An 18,980-nucleotide genomic window follows, 5' to 3' on the forward strand; every position below is an offset into this window, starting at 1 on the left:
GAATATAATTTATTAAAACTTATTCTTTAATTAAGGCTCCTTTATTAGCTTGTGTTGGTGCAAAAATATATGTATGAGTAACTTTTTGTGGTCTCAGTCGGTTTTCTTTTATTCTATTTTTTTGGACAATTGGTGGAAAATGGCAATGGCAGCAGAAATTAAAAATAAAATACAATTCCACTTACAGAATTCCACCTGTACTGTGTAGTAGTATTTAACTAAATACCTTTCATTGTATATGATACACTCAATTCATTAAATATTGGAGGTCTGGCTGGGAATGATCGTTTAAATGTGAGTGCGCCAATGGAAAAAAATTACTGACAACTGACAGTCTAATAAACATATTATTGTCAAATATAGCTGATACTTCAGCGATTTGGGGGAAAAACAGTAAAAACACAATTAGGCAAGAACAAATATGCATCTTCAAGTTCAAAGATTTATTAAAACTTGAATTTTTAAATGACCCAAAAAATTCCAACGTGGCACCAAAATAAAACAACCAAGAATGGCTTCAAAAAGTTGCCCTAGAGCACTGTGATTGAAAATGAGCATGTTTATAATCAAATGGGTTAGAAAGCAGGGGGAAACTAATAAAGCAAAAAGAAGAAATGTTCTATGTGAAGTAGTAGGGCTTCTTGACATTGACGCCATACTCTGAGAGAGCAGGGCCCAGGTCCTCCATTGTAAGAGTATACTTCTTATCCTACAAATCAAGAAGAAAACAATATTAAAACTTCAATTCTAGGTCGGCGGGGTCGAAACGTCAGAGCAAATTCCCAAAAAGTTACAAGGTTATACAAATATTTTTTTTTAATTCAAATACAATGATAAAGTGCCAAATTAATTTTTGTCAAAGCAGAAAATAGCCACAACACTTTCTGCACAACAGTGGATGAATTGGAGATACTCTAACCATCTAGACTTCTAAAGTACACAGTTTTTTTCTTGTTTTTTTTCTCTCCATACTCAATAATCATGTTGCCATTGAGTGGGCATTCTTCATACAACAAATATGGCTGGCACAGCACTATGAGTAAGTTGCTATTCCAAATTGTTGCTGCTGCCTGTCCAATAAAATGGGAAGAGCTTTACCAGTAAGAAAAAAAGTTAGGGACAACTGTTTGGGAATCTGGTTTGTATAGGCACATACTGAACAAGTAAATATAGGGGGCAATCTGAAAAAAAAAAGACCTTCGTCTTGCTCCTTGAACTTCCCGATGCTGTCCCCTTCATTTTACAGTACTGCAGAGCGTCGTTTGCGATGTCTGAAATGAATTTCTGCGAGGCCAGCGAGATCAGACGGATTCTGAGATAGAAAAACAAGGTAAAACAAATTCAAACATGCTACCAACTTGGTTTAATACAGTGACTGTGTATAGAATTTCATACATTCTTGGATCAGATGCTTCAAAGCCAGCCCGGTTGAGGTAGTAGCCTGTCACTGCATCGGGAATCTGGTTAAATTTAAGAGAAATCACCGTCAATGGAAAATCACACTTGAATGGGGGTTGTGCAAATATTTGCCTGAAGAGGAATAATAACATGTTTAATCCGCTTGATAGTGTATAGGTTTGTCTGACAATATGTGGCTTCAGAAGGGAGGTTTTAGACAGCATAACTCACCGTGGGAGTGTACTCCTCCAGTTGCATGACAAAGTCAGCCAGGGGCGTCGTGGAGACATTGGGCTTCACGTCTCCGTTAGTGATGCTCCCTGGCACATAAACTCCATTGGGCACAGACGACTCCGACGATGACGACGACGTCACCACAGTGGCTGGGGTCGAAGCTGCAAGACAGGTGACCAATAACAGCGATGCAAAAATGTATTGTCTCACTGCAAGGCAATTTGCATTACAAGGATCACAAAAAAAGATTAACAATTTAGTGATTTTTTTAAAGGATGTATTCATTGATAGGGTGATCCGGTGGAGAAGGTGGCGAGCCCGTTGGCCTCATAGCTCTGGTGACCTGGGTTCAAATCCAGGTCGGTCCACCCGTGTGGAGTTTACATATTCTCTCTGAGCCTGCGTGGGTTTTCTCTGGGTACTCCAGTTTCCTCCCACATTCCAAAGACATGCATGGTAGGCTGTTTGGACACTTTAAATTGCCTCTAGGTATGAGTGTGAGCATGAATGGTTGTTTGTTTCCTTGTGCCCTGCGATTGGCTGGCCACCAATTTAGGGTGTCCCCGGCCTCTGACCCGCAGTCAGCTGGGATAGGCTCCAGCACCCCCCGCCACCCTAGTGAGGATAAAGTGGTTCAGAAAATGAGATATTGATTTCTGGCCATATCAATCAATGTATTGTTTTTTTTTACAGGAAATGAATTAAAAAAAATGTTTAAGATTTGAATTAATCACGCCCTATGATGTTAATATACGTTCAATTCATTTGCAATGGGCGAGATGAACTGCACGTCTATCGCCGTCAATAGTAGCCGATGAGGTCGATGTATGTTTTAACCAATTTATTTCTGGGAAATTGAAAGCATTTTGGTAGCAGTCCGTTATTTGCCTTAATCCAAATATATTTTTGGCATTGGGTTCAATGGGTGCAGACTATAGACCGAGTCACGTAAACAGTTCCAGTTATTACATTACCGTTACTGGTGACCGCAGGGATGCTGCCGACGTTACTTGTCGCATTTTCATTTGCGATACAATTGCTTGAAGTCAATGTTGTTGTGGCGTTAGACGAAGCTCCGGTGGTGACAGACTGATTGTCAACATTCATAGCGTCCTCGTTCTGTGCAGTTTTGGGCAAACAACTTGGCAGCTAGCTAACGCGCAAAACTCGATGAATAGCCCCTTGAGAAGAAAAAAAGCGGCAAAAGCACACAAATACAGCAACTCGGGTTCTTAAGGAGATCCGCGTGTCTTAAAAAAAACAGTTCCACTAATTTAAGGGTTTAATAAACGAAATTAAATGCAGAGTCATTAGCTAGCTAGCATCACAGTTGTTGCTGCTGAGCTCCGCTCACGCTGGTTTTACTAGCAAATGGCGTCATGTGACCTTCGCTATAAAAATATGACGACGTGAGCCGGAAAAACCCGAATGAGCCACTCGTCTCAAATCGGAAAAAGGAAGTCAAGTTAGTCATATTTGAATTATTTCATAGTCTGATTTCTGTACATTACAGAAATGCGAAGTGGTGGTTTTAAATTCAAAGTGACCGATTTAAAAGAAAAAATAACTAAAGGCGAGGTATTCATTCACAGGAACACCTTAAAGGACAGTATCGCGTAAATCTGACGTGACATTCCAAAATAAAAGTACTGTACATTAAAGTGGTATACAGTATATTATTCTGGAGGGTTTTAAGAACCATACCAGTTCTGGCACAGTTATTGACTAGGTCAACTGAAATTAGGAGAAATGCATGTTATATAATCTTACTTTTTTTGTGGATTGCCACGTTCTATTAATATTCAGTATATTTCATTTTGAAAACAATAGACAGTGTATACTGTGCATAGCGTTCGATGTATGTTGTGTCGTGGTGACGTTCAAGGAACGTTTTGTCATTGTTGCACATTAGCACCCAGAGCACATCTGAGTTACTCGTTTAGAATATTAATATAATAAATACAACATATATGTATTTTACCCATTATTTATTTAGACTACGCGTTAAAATTTAAAAAAAAAAAACTAAACGGTCATTCGTAGTCCACTTTCAATATACATGATTTGTACATTTTACCAGAGTCCCTGAATCTAGCACAATGTAGGCGGGGCTAATCTATCTCGCACGGACGTAGACTCCAAACATGTACTTCCAGTTTTGATCAATGTGGTAGAAAGAGCAACTCTAGAGTGAAAAGTACCATAATCATGTTGCTTTAAAGAAAACATCCACCTGGGGAACTAAAGACTGGAAACGTCAACATGAGTCCACCTGTCCGGGTTATAGTGGTGGGAGCCGGATGTCGCGGGGAGACCTACTCCCGCTATGCCATCATCCACCCTGACCGTGTGCAGGTATTTTAAGGCATAGTAGTTCTTTATTAAACTATAAATGCGCTAATATGACTGATTAAAAAAAGAGCTACATATCGAAAAATTCTATGCTAATATCACCTGTTTTTAAATCAATTTGAGTACAGATTCCCACATTTTTTTTTTTTTTTGCTTTTGGTATGTTGTTATTAGTATATATGCACAGTGTATACACACCATCTATATGAGTAGTTTGTGAAATGATAATAGTTTTTATTATAAATATTGCATGTGTTCTGTGGTTTATTGATTTAGGGTTGAGGGGTTATATATTGTGACTAATTTTATATTCAACAGATTTGCTGTAAAACATGGGGACGGATTTGGTATAAAAAACTGACAAATTTCCTGTGTGTTCAACACTATAGCAGTACATGATATGCATTTTTAAGAGATTGAATGCCTTTTCATATGAACATTTTAATTTTAAGAATTAAAATGATTCACATATTATATCGCAATAACATAGCTGGTATTATTTTGACTGTCACCTGAAGTCAAATGAAGCAAAAGTCAAATAATTTAATGACAAAATTTGGTTTTATGCTCTTTGAAAAGCTGTTATAGTAAAAAAAATGTCACCAAAGGATAAGCCATTTTTACAATATTTATTAGATTTGCAGTACAAATTTCATCAAGGCACTATAGCAGTCATTTTCAAATATTTTTAACCGTTTCATATCTGGGAAATGTGGATAAAAGAGCCTACCTTGATTGAAGTGTGACAAGTGTTGCTGAGCCTGTAATAAATCTCAGAAATGCATCGTTAAATTGCAGGTTGTGGGAGTAGCAGACCCCCGGAAGTTTGCCCGCACAAAGTTACAACAGCTGCACAACATTGCAAATGAAAACTCATATGAAGGTGAGGGTTGAAACATCTTGAAACATTGATGTGTGTGTGTGGTTCTTTGTTCCATATTCAATGGTACCTTTTCTAGACTGGCACATTTTGGCTGAACAGGATAAATGTGCAGATGCTGTTTTTATCTGCACTCCAGACACCCTTCACAAGGTCACTAATATTCATATTCGGAATGAGTTTTGGTTCAACGCTTTTCAAAGAAATAGATTCTTTATCATTCATGTTTGTGTTCCACAGGATCCCGCCGTGGCCTTTGCAAAGAAGGGCTACCATGTTCTCCTAGAGAAACCAATGGCCGTGAGTGACAATATTGGTTTACCACTTTCAAACACTAACATTTTGCACCACACAACAAAATTGCTCATGCTTTGGACTAATTCAGTAGCAAATGCTCAAAAAACATGTTTTTGCACTTACTGTCACCAGAACCAAACAGACAAATCAAGTAGGTATTTCATATCAATTGTATTTAAAGAGATTGAACAAAACAAACAACAGAATACAAATGACAGGTATGCAATATGCTTTTTAAAGTTATTGTTGCTTCCATGCAGTGATTTCTTCAGATTATCAGAGTTTTTTGACAATATTATGGAGCATAAATGATTAAATAAAACAATACCTTGCAATTGTATGTTGAGGAACGTTTTAACCTTAAACTCTTCAACTGCTTTCTCACGCTTTTTGTTTAAAATGATGGGAACTCCTAATCATACCCACCTGTTCCCAATCAGCCTGTTCACCTGCTGTTTATTCCAGACAGGTGTTTGATTACCCAGCGCTTTTGGAAACAGCCATAACATTCTAAGTAAATGATTAATAGTTTAAAAAAAACACAATTGTTTTTTTTTAGCTTGAACATTAAATATCATGTCTATGTATTGTAGTCAATTTTATATAGTTTGTAATGGTTTACAAATCTTTATATACTTTTTTTTTAATGTTTAAAACAGTGTCCCGACTCCATGAAACTTGGATTGGAAAGCAAAATATTTGACAACAAATGGCAGTAACACATTTTAACAATTTGTACAAATGGAAAAAGGGGGATTGAACTCTGTAATTTTATACTATGTCTTTGTTTAATTAATCTCAAGTAAGAAAAATATATGGCTTTCCATTTTTTATGATTGCAGACAACGGCTGAAGACTGCAAGGAGATTGTGAAGGCTTGCTCTGATAACGGCGTGATGCTTTGCGTGTGTCATGTTCTCCGTTACGATCCCGTCCTCTGCAAGATAAAGGTAATTTGAGTACACATAGTTGGCGCTCTCTAAAACCTTTTCGCAACAGGAGCACATCTGGGTTAAACTGTCACCGAGAACAAATAAAAATTCCAACACCTTTTTTGACCTTTGCATCTGACGCAACTATACGGGCTTACTTTTAGAACGGAATTATTTGGAGTTAAAGTTAAAATGTGGTCATTTATTACATAGGTTTATTCATGATAATCATGCAAGCTACATGGGTTTTTGTTTATTATTAAAAAAAATAAAAAATAAAATGCACTTCTTTTCTGTTATTACCTGAAGTGCATGGCCTGGTGGGGCAAGTGGTTAGCGTGTCGGCCTCACAGTTTTGTGGTCCTGTGTTCAAATCCAGGTCACGTCCATCAGTGTGGACTTTGCATGTTCTGCCTAGGCCTGCGTGGGTTTCCTCCTGGTACTCCGGTTTCCTCCCACATTCCAGAAACATGCATGGCAGGCTGATTGGACACTCTAAATTGCCCCTAGGTTCAGGCTCAGGGTGTCCCCTTCCTCAGCTGGCATAGGCTCCAGCACCCCCTGCGACTCTAATGAGGATAAACCGGTTCAGAAAATGACAGATGAGATCTTTTGGTGCCTTTTAAATGAAATAAATACAATGTTTTTCAGGAGTTGATAGACAGCGGCGCCATTGGTGACGTCATCCACATTCAGCACTTTGAGCCAGTAAGCAAGAATAAACTTCCCCAAAGTAGATATTTGTTGATACACACATAATCCACCTCTTCATTCAGGTTGGTTTTTATCACTTTGCACACGCCTTTGTACGTGGAAACTGGAGGAATGAAGCAGAGAGCTCTTTCTCTCTTCTGGCTAAATCTTGCCATGACATCGACCTCATCCATCAATGGGCCAAACCACGCAGGTAAAACTTATTGGCCAAAAAACTGCTGTCAAAACCTGTAGCCATCATAGTTTATCAAAATAGAATTTTTAAAAAAATCATACTAAATACATCTGACTGTTCTTTACAGGTGTTTGAAAGTGTCATCATTTGGCTTCCTCAGTCATTTCAATCAAGAATACAAGGTCTTGTACCCTTTTGAGATCTTCAACTAAAGAAAACAAATAGGTGTGAGTGACATTTTTTTGTTACATTAGCCAGCAGGCGCTAGTGATCGTTGCCTGGACTGTTCAGTCGAGGACAATTGTCCCTACTCGGCAAGCAAAATCTACTTGGAGAGAGTGAAACAGGTGAGCACTACCCCACACAAAGTGCACATTTAACTTAAACATTCTGAATCTTTTGCTTTTAAAACTCTTTTATTTTTTTAGGGACAAACTGGCTGGCCCGTGTCTGTCATATGTCCCAACTCTTTGCCAGACATCGAGACAGTAACTGAAGCTCTAAAGGTTGGACCGTACGGCCGCTGTGTCTACGAGTGCGACAATGACGTCTGCAGTAACCAGGTGACAACATTGGCTTTGAAATGCTGATGTCTCTAACAGTTTTTTTTGGTCCTCTTACCTTTAAAATGTAAATAGAAATGGTGGTGCATCACGAAAACTAGCATTGTTACAATACTGGCAGGCAATGTTCCCTGTAATTTTTCGTTGGTCTGGGCAGAAATACAACCTCCCTAAATGCACTGAGTACCAGTGTGAGCGACATCATCATTGCTCGCTATGGGCACATCAGTATCTCACCTGCCATAAGCGGGTGCGTTTCAATGTTCCCTTTAAATTTTTCATGTAAAACATGCTGTAAAACACGAAAAACATAAGAGTGGACAGAGCTACTACCACTGGCTGTCGTGTAAATGGGGAAAGGGGTAAGAAAAAAAGTTTGGATTTTATTTACTGCGCGCCATATGATTGCTGCTGCGCAGAGAAGACGAGAGTACTGCGCAGCTTAGAGGGAAGATTGCTGGCAGACATGTTGTTTTTACTCTACAAATAGTGATGGAGGTTTATTTTCCTACTGCAGGATGGCCAAGTTGCTCACAAAGTGTTAAATTAGTTCATATCCTGCAGACAATAAATGAGAGCAGATGTCTTTTGAGAGATTTCTAATCAGACATCAAATTATGTTTACCTAGTTTAGTGCACTTGGAGATCATACTGAAATTTAAGCCAAAAGCTAAATATTTCTAACTTTCTAAAACCGGGGCAAAGTTCTAATAGCTGCCATCCATAAGGTTTTTCTCATATCTAATGACATGAATACTGCGGTTGTTGCTTTTCCAGGTTGTAAACATGGAATTTGAAGGTGGCCTGACTGCAGCCTTCTCCATGGTGGCTTTTACTGAGGATATCTGCAAACGAACAACAACCATCTACGGAAGTAAGGTATGCTCACCCTCAGATGTAATCAAGACACTAAAATATTATATTACGAGTTCTGAAAAATTCCAATTCGAGCATTACCGTTACTTTTCAGGGCGAGTTGTCGTATAAAGATGACAAGATTTCCGTGTACAACTTCTTGACCCAGAAAACGACTAAACATGTAGCCAACATGGAGTGTCCTGCTAATTTTGGCATGACTGGTCATGCTCAAGCTGATTACCACTTGATTGACTCCTTCATTTCTGCTGTGACTGTGAGTCCTTATCATGGAGTTGTTGTTTTCTTTTTAGCTTTCATGCACAAAGAAGTTTGTTTATTTTGTGTACACAGAACAATGACCCGTCCTTCATCGTTTCTGGTCCTGAGGAGACACTGAAGAGCCATTTGCTGGTGTTTGAAGCAGAACGATCACGACTGGAGAGCAATGTGATTCACTTTGAACACTGAATGATTCTTTCAGGCTGTTTGTGATATTCACGATTTAACTCATTCATTACCAATGAGCGATAGAAGCCCAATCAATTTGCAGTAATGTTAGAATTAAAGAGATTGGTTGCAAAATCACCAAATATATTGACGGATCAACATATCAAGTTATAATTCATACATTAATTGCAGAGGTTGAACAATCCCAAAATTAGCAGGCAGGTTTATCTATCAAAATCATTTAGTCACAAAACTATTGATTTATGATAGATTAGTAATTCATCACACTTGAGGTTATCAAGAGCAAAATTCATCAAAGTCAGTCGACAGACTAATCCATATAAATCACATGTGTCAAAGTGGCGGCCCGGGGGCCAAATCTGGCCCACCGCATCATTTTGTGTGGCTCGGGAAAGTAAATCATGAGTGGCGACTTTCTGTTTTAGGATCAAATTCAAATGAAGAGTATAGATGTATATTAAATTTCCTGATTTTCCCCCTTTTAAATCAATAATTGTAATTTTTAATCCATTTTTTCAGTTTTTAGTTAAAAAATCATTTTGTAAAATCTAAAAATATATTAAAAAAGCTAAAATAAACATTGTTTTAAATCTACAATAACCTGAATATTCAGGGCTTTTAATCCAGTTCTTTTAATCCATTTATTTAAAAAAAATAATCGCAAAATTATGAAATGAAAATTGTTTTATCTTAATCTATCATTAACTCAATTACTGTCAATGATCACACACAGCACCTTTCCAGTAGAAACATTCAGCAATCAAAATTTTGGTGATGTACATGTTTAATATTTAGCAAAGTACTCAATTCTCTCCATAAATTGAATGTAGTGACTGAGATGTAAAGTCTGATAGACCCAATTAAAGCAATACTTGAAATACATGTGTAGTAGTATTACATTGTACATGTGCATACACATTAATGGACTATTAAAGCAACGCAGTACTCTTTTTTTTCTTTTTTTTTCTCAATGTTCTTAAGAACCATAATGGCAAGCACAGTGAAGCATGTTAGCTTGTCCAAAGGTGTTTTGGAGTGTTTGCTGCTGTGAGCTGTGAAAAGGAACCCAAAAGGGGTTGAGTTTTGTTCCCTTCAAGCCTCCCGTATGCTTTCTGCCAGTATTCATTTCTAGGTCTCCTTTTTTTGGACCTTTAAGTTCATTTTCTCATCAACTGTGGATTCCTGGTTGAAATAAGATGGCCACTTGTTAACTCAATCCTGGCCAGCCTTGTTCCGAGAGGCTCTCATTTAAAGGAAGTGCTTGATCGGTTTGGTCTCTTCTTGTTTGGAATACTTCTTCCCCTTCATTTTTCCTTGAATACCCTACTTCACGTTCATGTTATATACAAATAAAGTTTTGTTTTCAAGTCAAGTGACTGTCTCTTATGCAGTTCACAATTTTGTGGCCACTAGCCACCCCCGGAAGCGTCCTTCGGGAGGCGTTTATCTGGGAGCCGGGTCAAAACGCAACATAGGATCCATCCGTACTCAGAGTGAACGTTGCAGTCAAACAACGCATGGACCCATCTGCACATAAGGGCCAGCCTCAATTTCAGGCAACATCCAAGCGTGAATGGCCAGTGCAGGGCAGCTCGTTAATGTTGGTGCAAGCACTATCCACGAAAGGAACTCATGGTCCTCGTGTCTTCTTGCTGTCTGAGACAGTACAATTTAAGAGACGCCCTGTTTTCAGTGATATATGGCATCAAGCTCCATTTGCATTTGTGCCACGGGGTCATCAACATATACTCACTAACCCGCTTATGAGCTGCTGAAGGAAGCCATCTTTTCATTTCCTCCCTTGCTTCCTGAACGGCTGCCTTTCGGCCGGTTTTTGTCCTCACTGTAGAAAATGTGATATGCTTTCAATGTGGAATTATTCACTTCATTTAAAATGATCAACGAGTGCATATTTTAAACAATATTCAAAGGAACGTATTGGGCAAGCTCAGGGGTGGGCAAACTTTTTGGCCCGGGGGCTACATTGACTTTAAAGATTTGACAGATGGGCCAGGTCAGCAAAAGATACGATACATATAAAAAAGTGCATGCGTTAACAGTACATATGAAACATAAACAGAAAAAAGGACTAAAGTATTAACATACTCATCACGCATCATTAAAGTAAAAAGTGTAAAGTACAAAGTAATGTAAAAAAAGGAATGTATTAAGAAATATTAAAATGTAATTTAAAAAACGATGGAGGCGCTGTAAAACACGAAAAATTAATAAGAGTGGACAGAGCTACTGCCACTGGCTTCCGCATGACGGCGCCATCTTGGGGGAAAAAAAAATATTTGGACAACGTCGGCTGGCCAGATTAAAAGGCCTAGCGGGTCAGATGTGGCCCGCGGGCCATAGTTTGCCCACATTTGCCATAACCACTCAATCCATCGAGCCCAATAGCAATGAAAGTTACGTTTTAAATTTCATCATGTACCGCATAGAGAAAATGTAATTTTCAACAAAACAAACCTAATTAACAGTAGACGTAATGCAGTGTATAAATAATCCTCTCTGATCATGTCTGATGGTTTTAATGAGTGAGACCTACTCTGTTTGAGGGGTTGAAGATGCTGGAGTGTTCCCCTTCCCTCGCAGCTGATCCGCTATTGAGCCAAAGCCATCGTTAGAGAGCTCCTAATGGGGAGAAAACCAGTCAATGACAATTATGGTCAATTTCTACTGAATTCAAGCAACGGGTACACTGGCAAGTGTGTGCATGTAGAAACGCCGCGTGCACGTACACACTGCGTTAAGCTCTCCTGGAAGACGACGACGGACTGCAGATTTAATAAACCGTTGACTTTTTCCTCTACCAGCTTCAAACACGCCGCCATGTGCTCATCCAGGGCTCTGTCAGCAGAAGTCAACGTACCGGCCATGTCTTTACTGTCATAGCTGATGTCAAGTAGTGTTTGGATGCCTGAAATATGACAAGGGCACAATCAGATGAAGAAATAAATACTATAATGAGACAGTGGCACCCCTGATTGCCGTGACTGGACGTTTGGTCACCGGTCTTTTGGTCGCCAGTGTTTTGGTCGCCGGTCTTTTGGTCTTTTCGGTCTTTTGTTTAATCCTTAGGTATTAAACAGCTTCTTAGATATTAAACAGTACTTAGATATTAAACAGTACTTAGATATTAACAGTTTCTTAGATATTAAACAGTACTTAGATATTAAACAGTTTCTTAGATATTAAACAGTTTCTTAGATATTAAACAGTTTCTTAGATATTAAACAGTTTCTTAGATATTAAACAGTTTCTTAGATATTAAACAGTACTTAGATATTAAACAGTACTTTGATATTAAACAGTACTTAGATATTAAACAGTACTTAGATATTAAACTCTCTCTCTCTCATCAATAAAATTTTGAAAGCTGGTTTTAACAGTGAATTCTCTCTCACCATTTGACCGGCGACCAAAAGACCGGCGACCAAACGTCCGAGCACGCTAATTGCAGGATTTTATCATTTTTCTGTTGCAGTTCCTAAATAAAAGTATGCAGCCGGCTTCTTTTGTAACAATGATTGCACACGTTCCCTAACTCCTATGAATGTAGCCCTAACCATAACCCTTTGTCACAGGATTCAGCTTCGCTATACCTTTTTTAAGACGTTCTAGTATACTTTCGAGGGCATCAATTCGACTTTCGTAGCCGGACAGCTGCTCCTCAATCTTCTCTTGCTTCCTGGAAATGACCGTCTGAAGTGTTTTGCGGTCCTCTGCCTGCTGCTTTCGTTCAGCGATAAAAATCTCGCACTCATTGTGAAGCTTTTTAGGAAGAAATCATTCACCGTGTCAAGCCATGAACGGTTTTTCGACATAGATCTAGTCTTAAATACGAGAACCGCCACCAACCTCTGTGATCTCCTGCTTGAGGGCCTCAATGTCCCAGTGCTGATAGTTGACAAAACTCAGCAAAGAGTAGTTTTCCTCCTCCACTAATTAAAAAGAAATACACAAACTATACATAAAAATGATCACAATTCAGAAATACTTCTGTTGAAATTTGACCTACTTGCAATGAAGTTTTCCACTAGAGTGTCCAAGTCATTCTCCCCTGTCTCTATCAAAATATTATGGATGGTATCTTCCAAATGGGCCAATTTCTGTAGCTGCTCCATCAGATCCTCTGTAGGGATTTTTAAAAATATCAGCCCTCGTCTGCCCCAGACTCAAAGGAAAATCCAAAGTTTATGCACGGACAAGATTGGACTTGCATAGAAAAAGATTTTACCTTTTTCGCGGTCGGAACCCTCGTCGCCGGCATTCTTGACGTTTACCATAGCCTCGAGGTTGCAGTGCGTGGCAATTTCATGCTCTAAATTGATTGTGGTTTGAGTGTACTGTGCATCGAATTGAGCTTTTTGTTCCTTCAGCTTCTTCTGCTTTATCTGGATTGCAACGCTAGAGGTCACCACATCACATTTAATTAACAATTGAGCGGTTCAGAAGTATCAAGAACTAGCTAACTTCATTGATGTATTTTCAAATGTGAATTAGGCCTTAATTTAGGACCACAAAGGAAGAAAAACATTGCAAATATACCCATTTTCTACTATGGTTCAATGGTAAGATAGTTTGATGGTTAAAGACAAGTGTTATGAAACATTAAAAAGCCTTCACCTGGCATTATTGGCTTTCGTACACATAGCGCTCAAGTCGGAAATTTCCTTACGGATGTTATGCAGCTCCTGTGGGAAAACAATACAGAAAACGTCAAATATTTTCTTCTCAAAAGTCATTTTTTTGTGTAATTTCTACCCAATAATTTCTGTTGTTACACCAGGCAGATCAAACGTAGAGTGCTCAACTCAATTGCACCATCTGTTTTGCAGAAGCGGAAACCTAGGAAATGATGGATCTTACCTTTTTCAGCTGGCTCTGAATTTGCAGGAACTCATTCTTTTCCATCTCCAGAATATCGAGTTCCTTTTTCAATTGGCCATTCCTTATCATCAGCTCATTGAAGCATATGTGACCCTTTGAAGAAAATATCACCAGTTTCAGCTTCTATTTGCATCTAACGGCAACAGAATTAGACACGTGCACACTAACGGTTGCTAGAGATCTGGGGCGCTCAATACATCGATCCAATCTACCAGTCAGTCGATTCAGAGTAAAACTTGATCCAGTCTTTGGGCTCTCTTTAGGCCTGAACCAGGTTTCGTTTGCACCCTGACATAACGATTTGCGCATGCGCAGTACCCACACCGCAGTACTCACACCGCAGTGCTCACATGGCAGTACTCACATGGCAGTACTCACATAGCAGTACTCACACCGCAGTACTCACATGGCAGTACTCACATGGCAGTACTCACATGGCAGTACTCACATGGCAGTACTCACATGGCAGTACTCAAATGGCAGTACTCACATGGCAGTACTCACACCGCAGTACTCACACCGCAGTACTCACACCGCAGTACTCACACCGCAGTACTCACACCGCAGTACTCACACCGCAGTGCTCACATGGCAGTACTCACATAGCTGTACTCACACCGCAGTACTCACACGGCAGTACTCACACGGCAGTACTCACACGGCAGTACTCACACGGCAGTACTCACACGGCAGTACTCACACGGCAGTACTCACACGGCAGTACTCACACGGCAGTACTCACACGGCAGTACTCACATCGCAGTACTCACATCGCAGTACTCACACCGCAGTACTCACACCGCAGTACTCACATCGCAGTACTCACATCGCAGTACTCACATCGCAGTACTCACATCGCAGTACTCACATCACAGTACTCACATCACAGTACTCACACCGCAGTACTCATATCGCAGTACTCACATCGCAGTACTCATATCGCAGTACTCACTACTCACATTGCAGTACTCACATCAGAGCATGTACGTACGATACATTTATTTCATTGATTGATGTATTTATTTGAACACATATCTGACTATTATCAGGCTCTTCCTATCAGTGAAGCCAAGAGCCTCATCTCACATAAACAAGCTATGACAGCTAATTGTTACATTGATCTTGGACACTTCAAACATGTCCCGCCACATCATTACTATAAATGAAGCACTGACCTTGTATAGTTTGTCTTCTTTTGACACGATATCCTTCGTAGAGTTGTCTTCACATTTGGTATTATGCGGCGCAGTTCCCCCCCTCTGCGCTACTAGTTTTCTCTCCCATTCTAATATCTGGAAAGAAAGCAGTAGACATGTTGTTTTTATGACACCTTAAAGCAGTCAAGTATGTAACGAACTTAGCGTATGGGGCTCACCTCCTTTTTATACGATGCCAATTTGACTTTGTTGGTGAGTAACTCTTCCTCAATGCTTTCCTCACTGGTCAAAAGGTTATCAAGATCTTGCACCGCATTAACTTCTTTCTTTTGGTTGGAATTGCTTTGAGCAATGGTAAGGATGTGTAATAGTTCGTCATGTTCAGACTGGAGCCTTTGAATCTCCCTGCTGCTCAGACAAGGATGAGGATTATGTTTTAAACATCGATCCAGATGAACAAAGAGCATTCATGTTTTGGTATAGGCATAAGGGGGAATAAGAATGAATTCTGAAGAAAACAAATTCAAATAAAAGTAACCCACTTGCCTGTCTTTCTCGAGGAGGTTTTGAATTTTCTTATCGTATGCTTGTTTATCTTTTACTGCTTGGCCATATTGAAGCTTTAGTTTCTGCAGGTCATTTTCAGCTGCATTTAAAAAACAAGAGTATCATCATTGTACTTAATGATTTAGAATTGTTCATATGTGAGAAAGACTGGGATTGAAATGCCGGGTGCTAACTACCATTGACAATTTCATATAATGTACCTAATATTTGTATTTAATAAGGGACCTTCCGATGGTGTGTGTCACTTACGATTTTCCTCCTGTGAACGACCCCGGGCAGACCGTTTCATGTTTCATTAGTATGTGAGCCCACCTCCAGTCTACAAATCAAGACAGCAATGGTTACATTAAAAAAAAAAAAATAATAATATATATAAATTACATTTTAATATTTCTTATATATGTAGTTTTTTTAACATTTTAATTATACAGATATATATGTATATTTACATGTACATTTAATTATAATTTAAAAAACAACAACTTTAGAGTGATATCAGGTCCTATAACCACAATTACTTTGTTTTTATCTATTTGAACAGTATTTTTTTAAAGGTATTAGCATTTGACTCATTTCTTATTGTGTTAACCATGTAAAATAACCGAATATAAAAACTGTTATGAATAATAGTGTCCACCTTTTTGGACATCACATTTTGGCCACACTTGTACAGTTTTTAGGCACTTCTTCATTCTTTGGTGTAAGAAAGTGTCTCAGAATATATTATAATTTGTATCAAATTATAATATTTTGGCCTACATGATTCAAAATGTGGTGTACACTTCTGTGGGAGGAGGGTAGGTATATTTTAGTTTTTATTACCAAAACAAGTCCACACAGTCCTGCAAATGATTTAACCTGGCAAATACTTCACAAAATGAGAAAGAGAACAATCTATTTATTAAAACGGATTGGACGACTGTCAACGACATTGAACCAATTGCATATTCATATTAAAAACTCATCCCATACCAATACATTATTAAAGAATATAAAGAATGATTCTTTTAATAGCTAGCTAGTAGTAATCTAAACATCATGGACACGCATGGGAACACGTGTCGCTCTGTATGCTAGAGATGCTACAATCTATATTCAGATATTATTATCAAGCATAATTAAGATTTAACTTCAAGTGACTTTTAGATGGATTTTCCTTAAACGCACGGTAAAAAGAAGAGTTATATCGGACCTGATAATGCTGCTTTGTCTCCCCCTGCAGGTTAACGGAGATTAGCTCCGGTTGCTAGCTCACGTAGCAACGCGTCCGACAGACCGCAAAGTAGACGTCCGTCTCGTCATTGCGGTGACGTCACGTCGACGCGCAGCTAACGGGGTGGGCTTCGGGGGAATACCGTCCAAAACATTTCTCCTCCCCGTTTATCCTTCTAGCTATCTTGCTAGTTTTTAGTTTTGCCGTTTATCCTTCTAGCTATCGTGCTAGTTTCTAGTTTTGTCGTTTACACGCGTCACACGCCGACTGCGAGTGAAGGTTGATAAGAACGCTCGTCGTTACGTCCGAGCTCGGCGGCTGCTCGGTGTGTGACGTCACGCGCCGGCGACAAACACTCACTTCCGCGTTTATTACAGAGAGCGAGATACTTTTATACAGAGCACAGCCTAGGTGACGAAATTCTTCACTTTTGGGGAATTTACTTCGTAGGAATGCAAGCCCCTCTGTCTGCTTTTTGCTACCAAATCAGGCTAGTTGTAAGAAATAAAAGGAAGGAATAAAGGAAAAAAGAGATATGATAAATGATAAACTCCTCCCCTTCAAGATAAGATGTTTCCCAATGTTTATTTTGGTATCATAATTGATTGATATCCGCCCTAAAATCATTATGTAAGCAATAACACACTCTTTTGGTTGACCTGACAAAATATCAAGGATTAGTAATGTAAGTGAATCAGGTGGAAAGTATAAGCAGTCAGGTTGATGCAATCACAGACTCAGCATTTTTCCAGTTAACTAAAAAAGTTACGCATCTTCATCCATGATACGAGTCACTAATTCCATAGAAATTAAAGTTGCCAAATAATTGTTCAAGGGGAATATTATTATTTGCATTAAACAATGTTTAATCTCATGCCTTATTTCGTATGTACGTAAATATAAATTACTTAATGGCCTGTAGCAAAGGATGAAAATACGTAATGTGAATATATGGCGTGCAAAAGAATCTTAAATCCAGCCTACATCCTGTTGCAGTTCTCATCTTTAACACTAGGTGGATGTTGTCACTTAAACAGGGCCCTTCTGTTATTTTCAGTCAATGTAGGGAACTAGAATTTCAGTATTTTATTTGAATAGAAAAATCCAAACTAAGGCATTTTTTAAACCAAAATAATCAATCACATGCATGTGCATAGTTGATTTTATTAATCTTTTAATCCCTAGATTTTGAAAAACCTTAATATTTTTTTCACACGATTTGGATCCTCACTTTAACATATAAAAGTACAAAATATTATTTCAAGATGGCCCTCACATCCTTCAATTTTTCTAAAATGCTTGGACAGCCCTAACCTAGATTATTATAATCCTCTTTTAAACCATAATTGACCATATTTTGTCAACCACATATTTCTGAACCCACAATTAGAATAAACTGTATCCCAAATCAGGCATGTATTATAAAAAATAGAGATTTCCGAACAGGCTCCACAGGTCTACCATGACAAATAGGGTGTGTATCACAATCATGTCATATTTCAATCACTGCAAACTTTGACCCTATATCCCGTGGTAAGGTTACACTCCACTAACTTTCAGCCCAAATTGATGCAATGACATTTAATTTACATGATGCATCATAAGATAGATCTAAAGTTCAAACTGGAATTCTCTTATCCTGAACAGATATAGCCTCATATACATGGAGAATTGCTACTATTTGCTCCAGAGCTCGTTCACACTGTGACTCACAAACTGTTTTTTGAATGAGTCAACCATCAGAAAGCCCCGCCCCCCTTCTTGCCCCTCCTCTGCACACGGGGGTACACGCTACCCACGCTTTTACGTAGGCCTGTACGTCGTCGCCATGGCATCGTTTCCTCCCTATCAGTTATGACACATTTTTAAACAGCCCACAGCCATTTAGTCACTCAGTTTGGTTGAATCCCTTCACCTCAATGTTTGTTATAGCAAGGTTTCAATTGAGGAATGAAAAAAAAAACATAATATTAAATATTTTGTTTCGCCAGAGACATGCTACAGCGAGTGGTGGCGTGTGGTAAATATTATGGTGAATAATAGTACCATAATAGTACTTGCTACTGGTGAGTCAACAGGAAATGATGATGGAGTGCGGTAGTAAAGCCAAGGAAGCAAACGAGTGGAGGTTGGACGGAGGAAGAAAAAAAGGAGAAAATACAAGGAAAAATACTAAGTACTTTGTCATGTCGTAGGATTGTGAGCTAATCAGCAGGAATCGACACACAAATTCTTCCTTAGTTGGTAAAAAAATGTAGTGCAAGCTGAGATTA

The 18,980-nt window shown here is 38.8% G+C and overlaps 3 protein-coding genes across 8 annotated transcripts; 1 reads left to right on the plus strand and 2 right to left on the minus strand.

Moving 5' to 3' along the window:
• Positions 1–422: 422 nt before the first annotated feature.
• On the minus strand, positions 423–3,172 carry taf10 (TAF10 RNA polymerase II, TATA box binding protein (TBP)-associated factor). The gene is made up of 5 exons (XM_077723206.1): positions 2,607–3,172; positions 1,630–1,793; positions 1,396–1,460; positions 1,198–1,312; positions 423–709 (listed from the first exon to the last, which is right to left on the minus strand). Exons 1-5 carry the CDS (start codon positions 2,737–2,739, stop codon positions 620–622), a joined length of 567 nt encoding a protein of 188 aa, XP_077579332.1. The 5' UTR covers positions 2,740–3,172; the 3' UTR covers positions 423–619.
• Positions 3,173–3,696: 524 nt separating this feature from the next.
• Positions 3,697–9,753, plus strand: LOC144200846 (putative oxidoreductase YteT). Of its 2 annotated transcripts, XM_077723186.1 has the most exons (13): positions 3,697–3,987; positions 4,783–4,867; positions 4,944–5,017; positions 5,105–5,164; positions 6,004–6,111; positions 6,745–6,801; positions 6,870–7,000; positions 7,110–7,164; positions 7,237–7,329; positions 7,411–7,545; positions 8,323–8,424; positions 8,516–8,677; positions 8,755–9,753. In XM_077723186.1, the coding sequence occupies exons 1-13, from the start codon at positions 3,895–3,897 to the stop codon at positions 8,869–8,871; spliced, it is 1,272 nt and encodes a 423-aa protein (XP_077579312.1). In that variant the 5' UTR covers positions 3,697–3,894; the 3' UTR covers positions 8,872–9,753. The 2 variants fall into 2 exon arrangements, with proteins under 2 accessions (XP_077579312.1, XP_077579320.1); XM_077723194.1 differs by lacking the exon at positions 4,944–5,017 and having other exon boundaries at positions 3,955–3,987.
• Positions 9,638–17,067, minus strand: LOC144200817 (outer dynein arm-docking complex subunit 1-like). Of its 5 annotated transcripts, none has more exons than XM_077723177.1 (15): positions 16,687–17,067; positions 15,744–15,813; positions 15,474–15,573; positions 15,146–15,335; positions 14,946–15,062; positions 13,750–13,863; positions 13,507–13,574; positions 13,118–13,287; positions 12,899–13,012; positions 12,739–12,821; positions 12,483–12,651; positions 11,619–11,797; positions 11,426–11,511; positions 10,629–10,714; positions 9,638–10,523 (listed from the first exon to the last, which is right to left on the minus strand). In XM_077723177.1, the coding sequence occupies exons 2-14, from the start codon at positions 15,781–15,783 to the stop codon at positions 10,633–10,635; spliced, it is 1,512 nt and encodes a 503-aa protein (XP_077579303.1). In that variant the 5' UTR covers positions 15,784–15,813; positions 16,687–17,067; the 3' UTR covers positions 9,638–10,523; positions 10,629–10,632. The 5 variants fall into 5 exon arrangements, with proteins under 5 accessions (XP_077579303.1, XP_077579296.1, XP_077579287.1 ...); XM_077723170.1 differs by having other exon boundaries at positions 9,638–10,527; XM_077723161.1 differs by having other exon boundaries at positions 9,638–10,533.
• Positions 17,068–18,980: the final 1,913 nt, after the last annotated feature.

This window comes from Stigmatopora nigra, chromosome 1 (assembly GCF_051989575.1).
Source record: "Stigmatopora nigra isolate UIUO_SnigA chromosome 1, RoL_Snig_1.1, whole genome shotgun sequence".
NCBI classification, from domain to species: Eukaryota; Metazoa; Chordata; class Actinopteri; order Syngnathiformes; family Syngnathidae; genus Stigmatopora; species Stigmatopora nigra.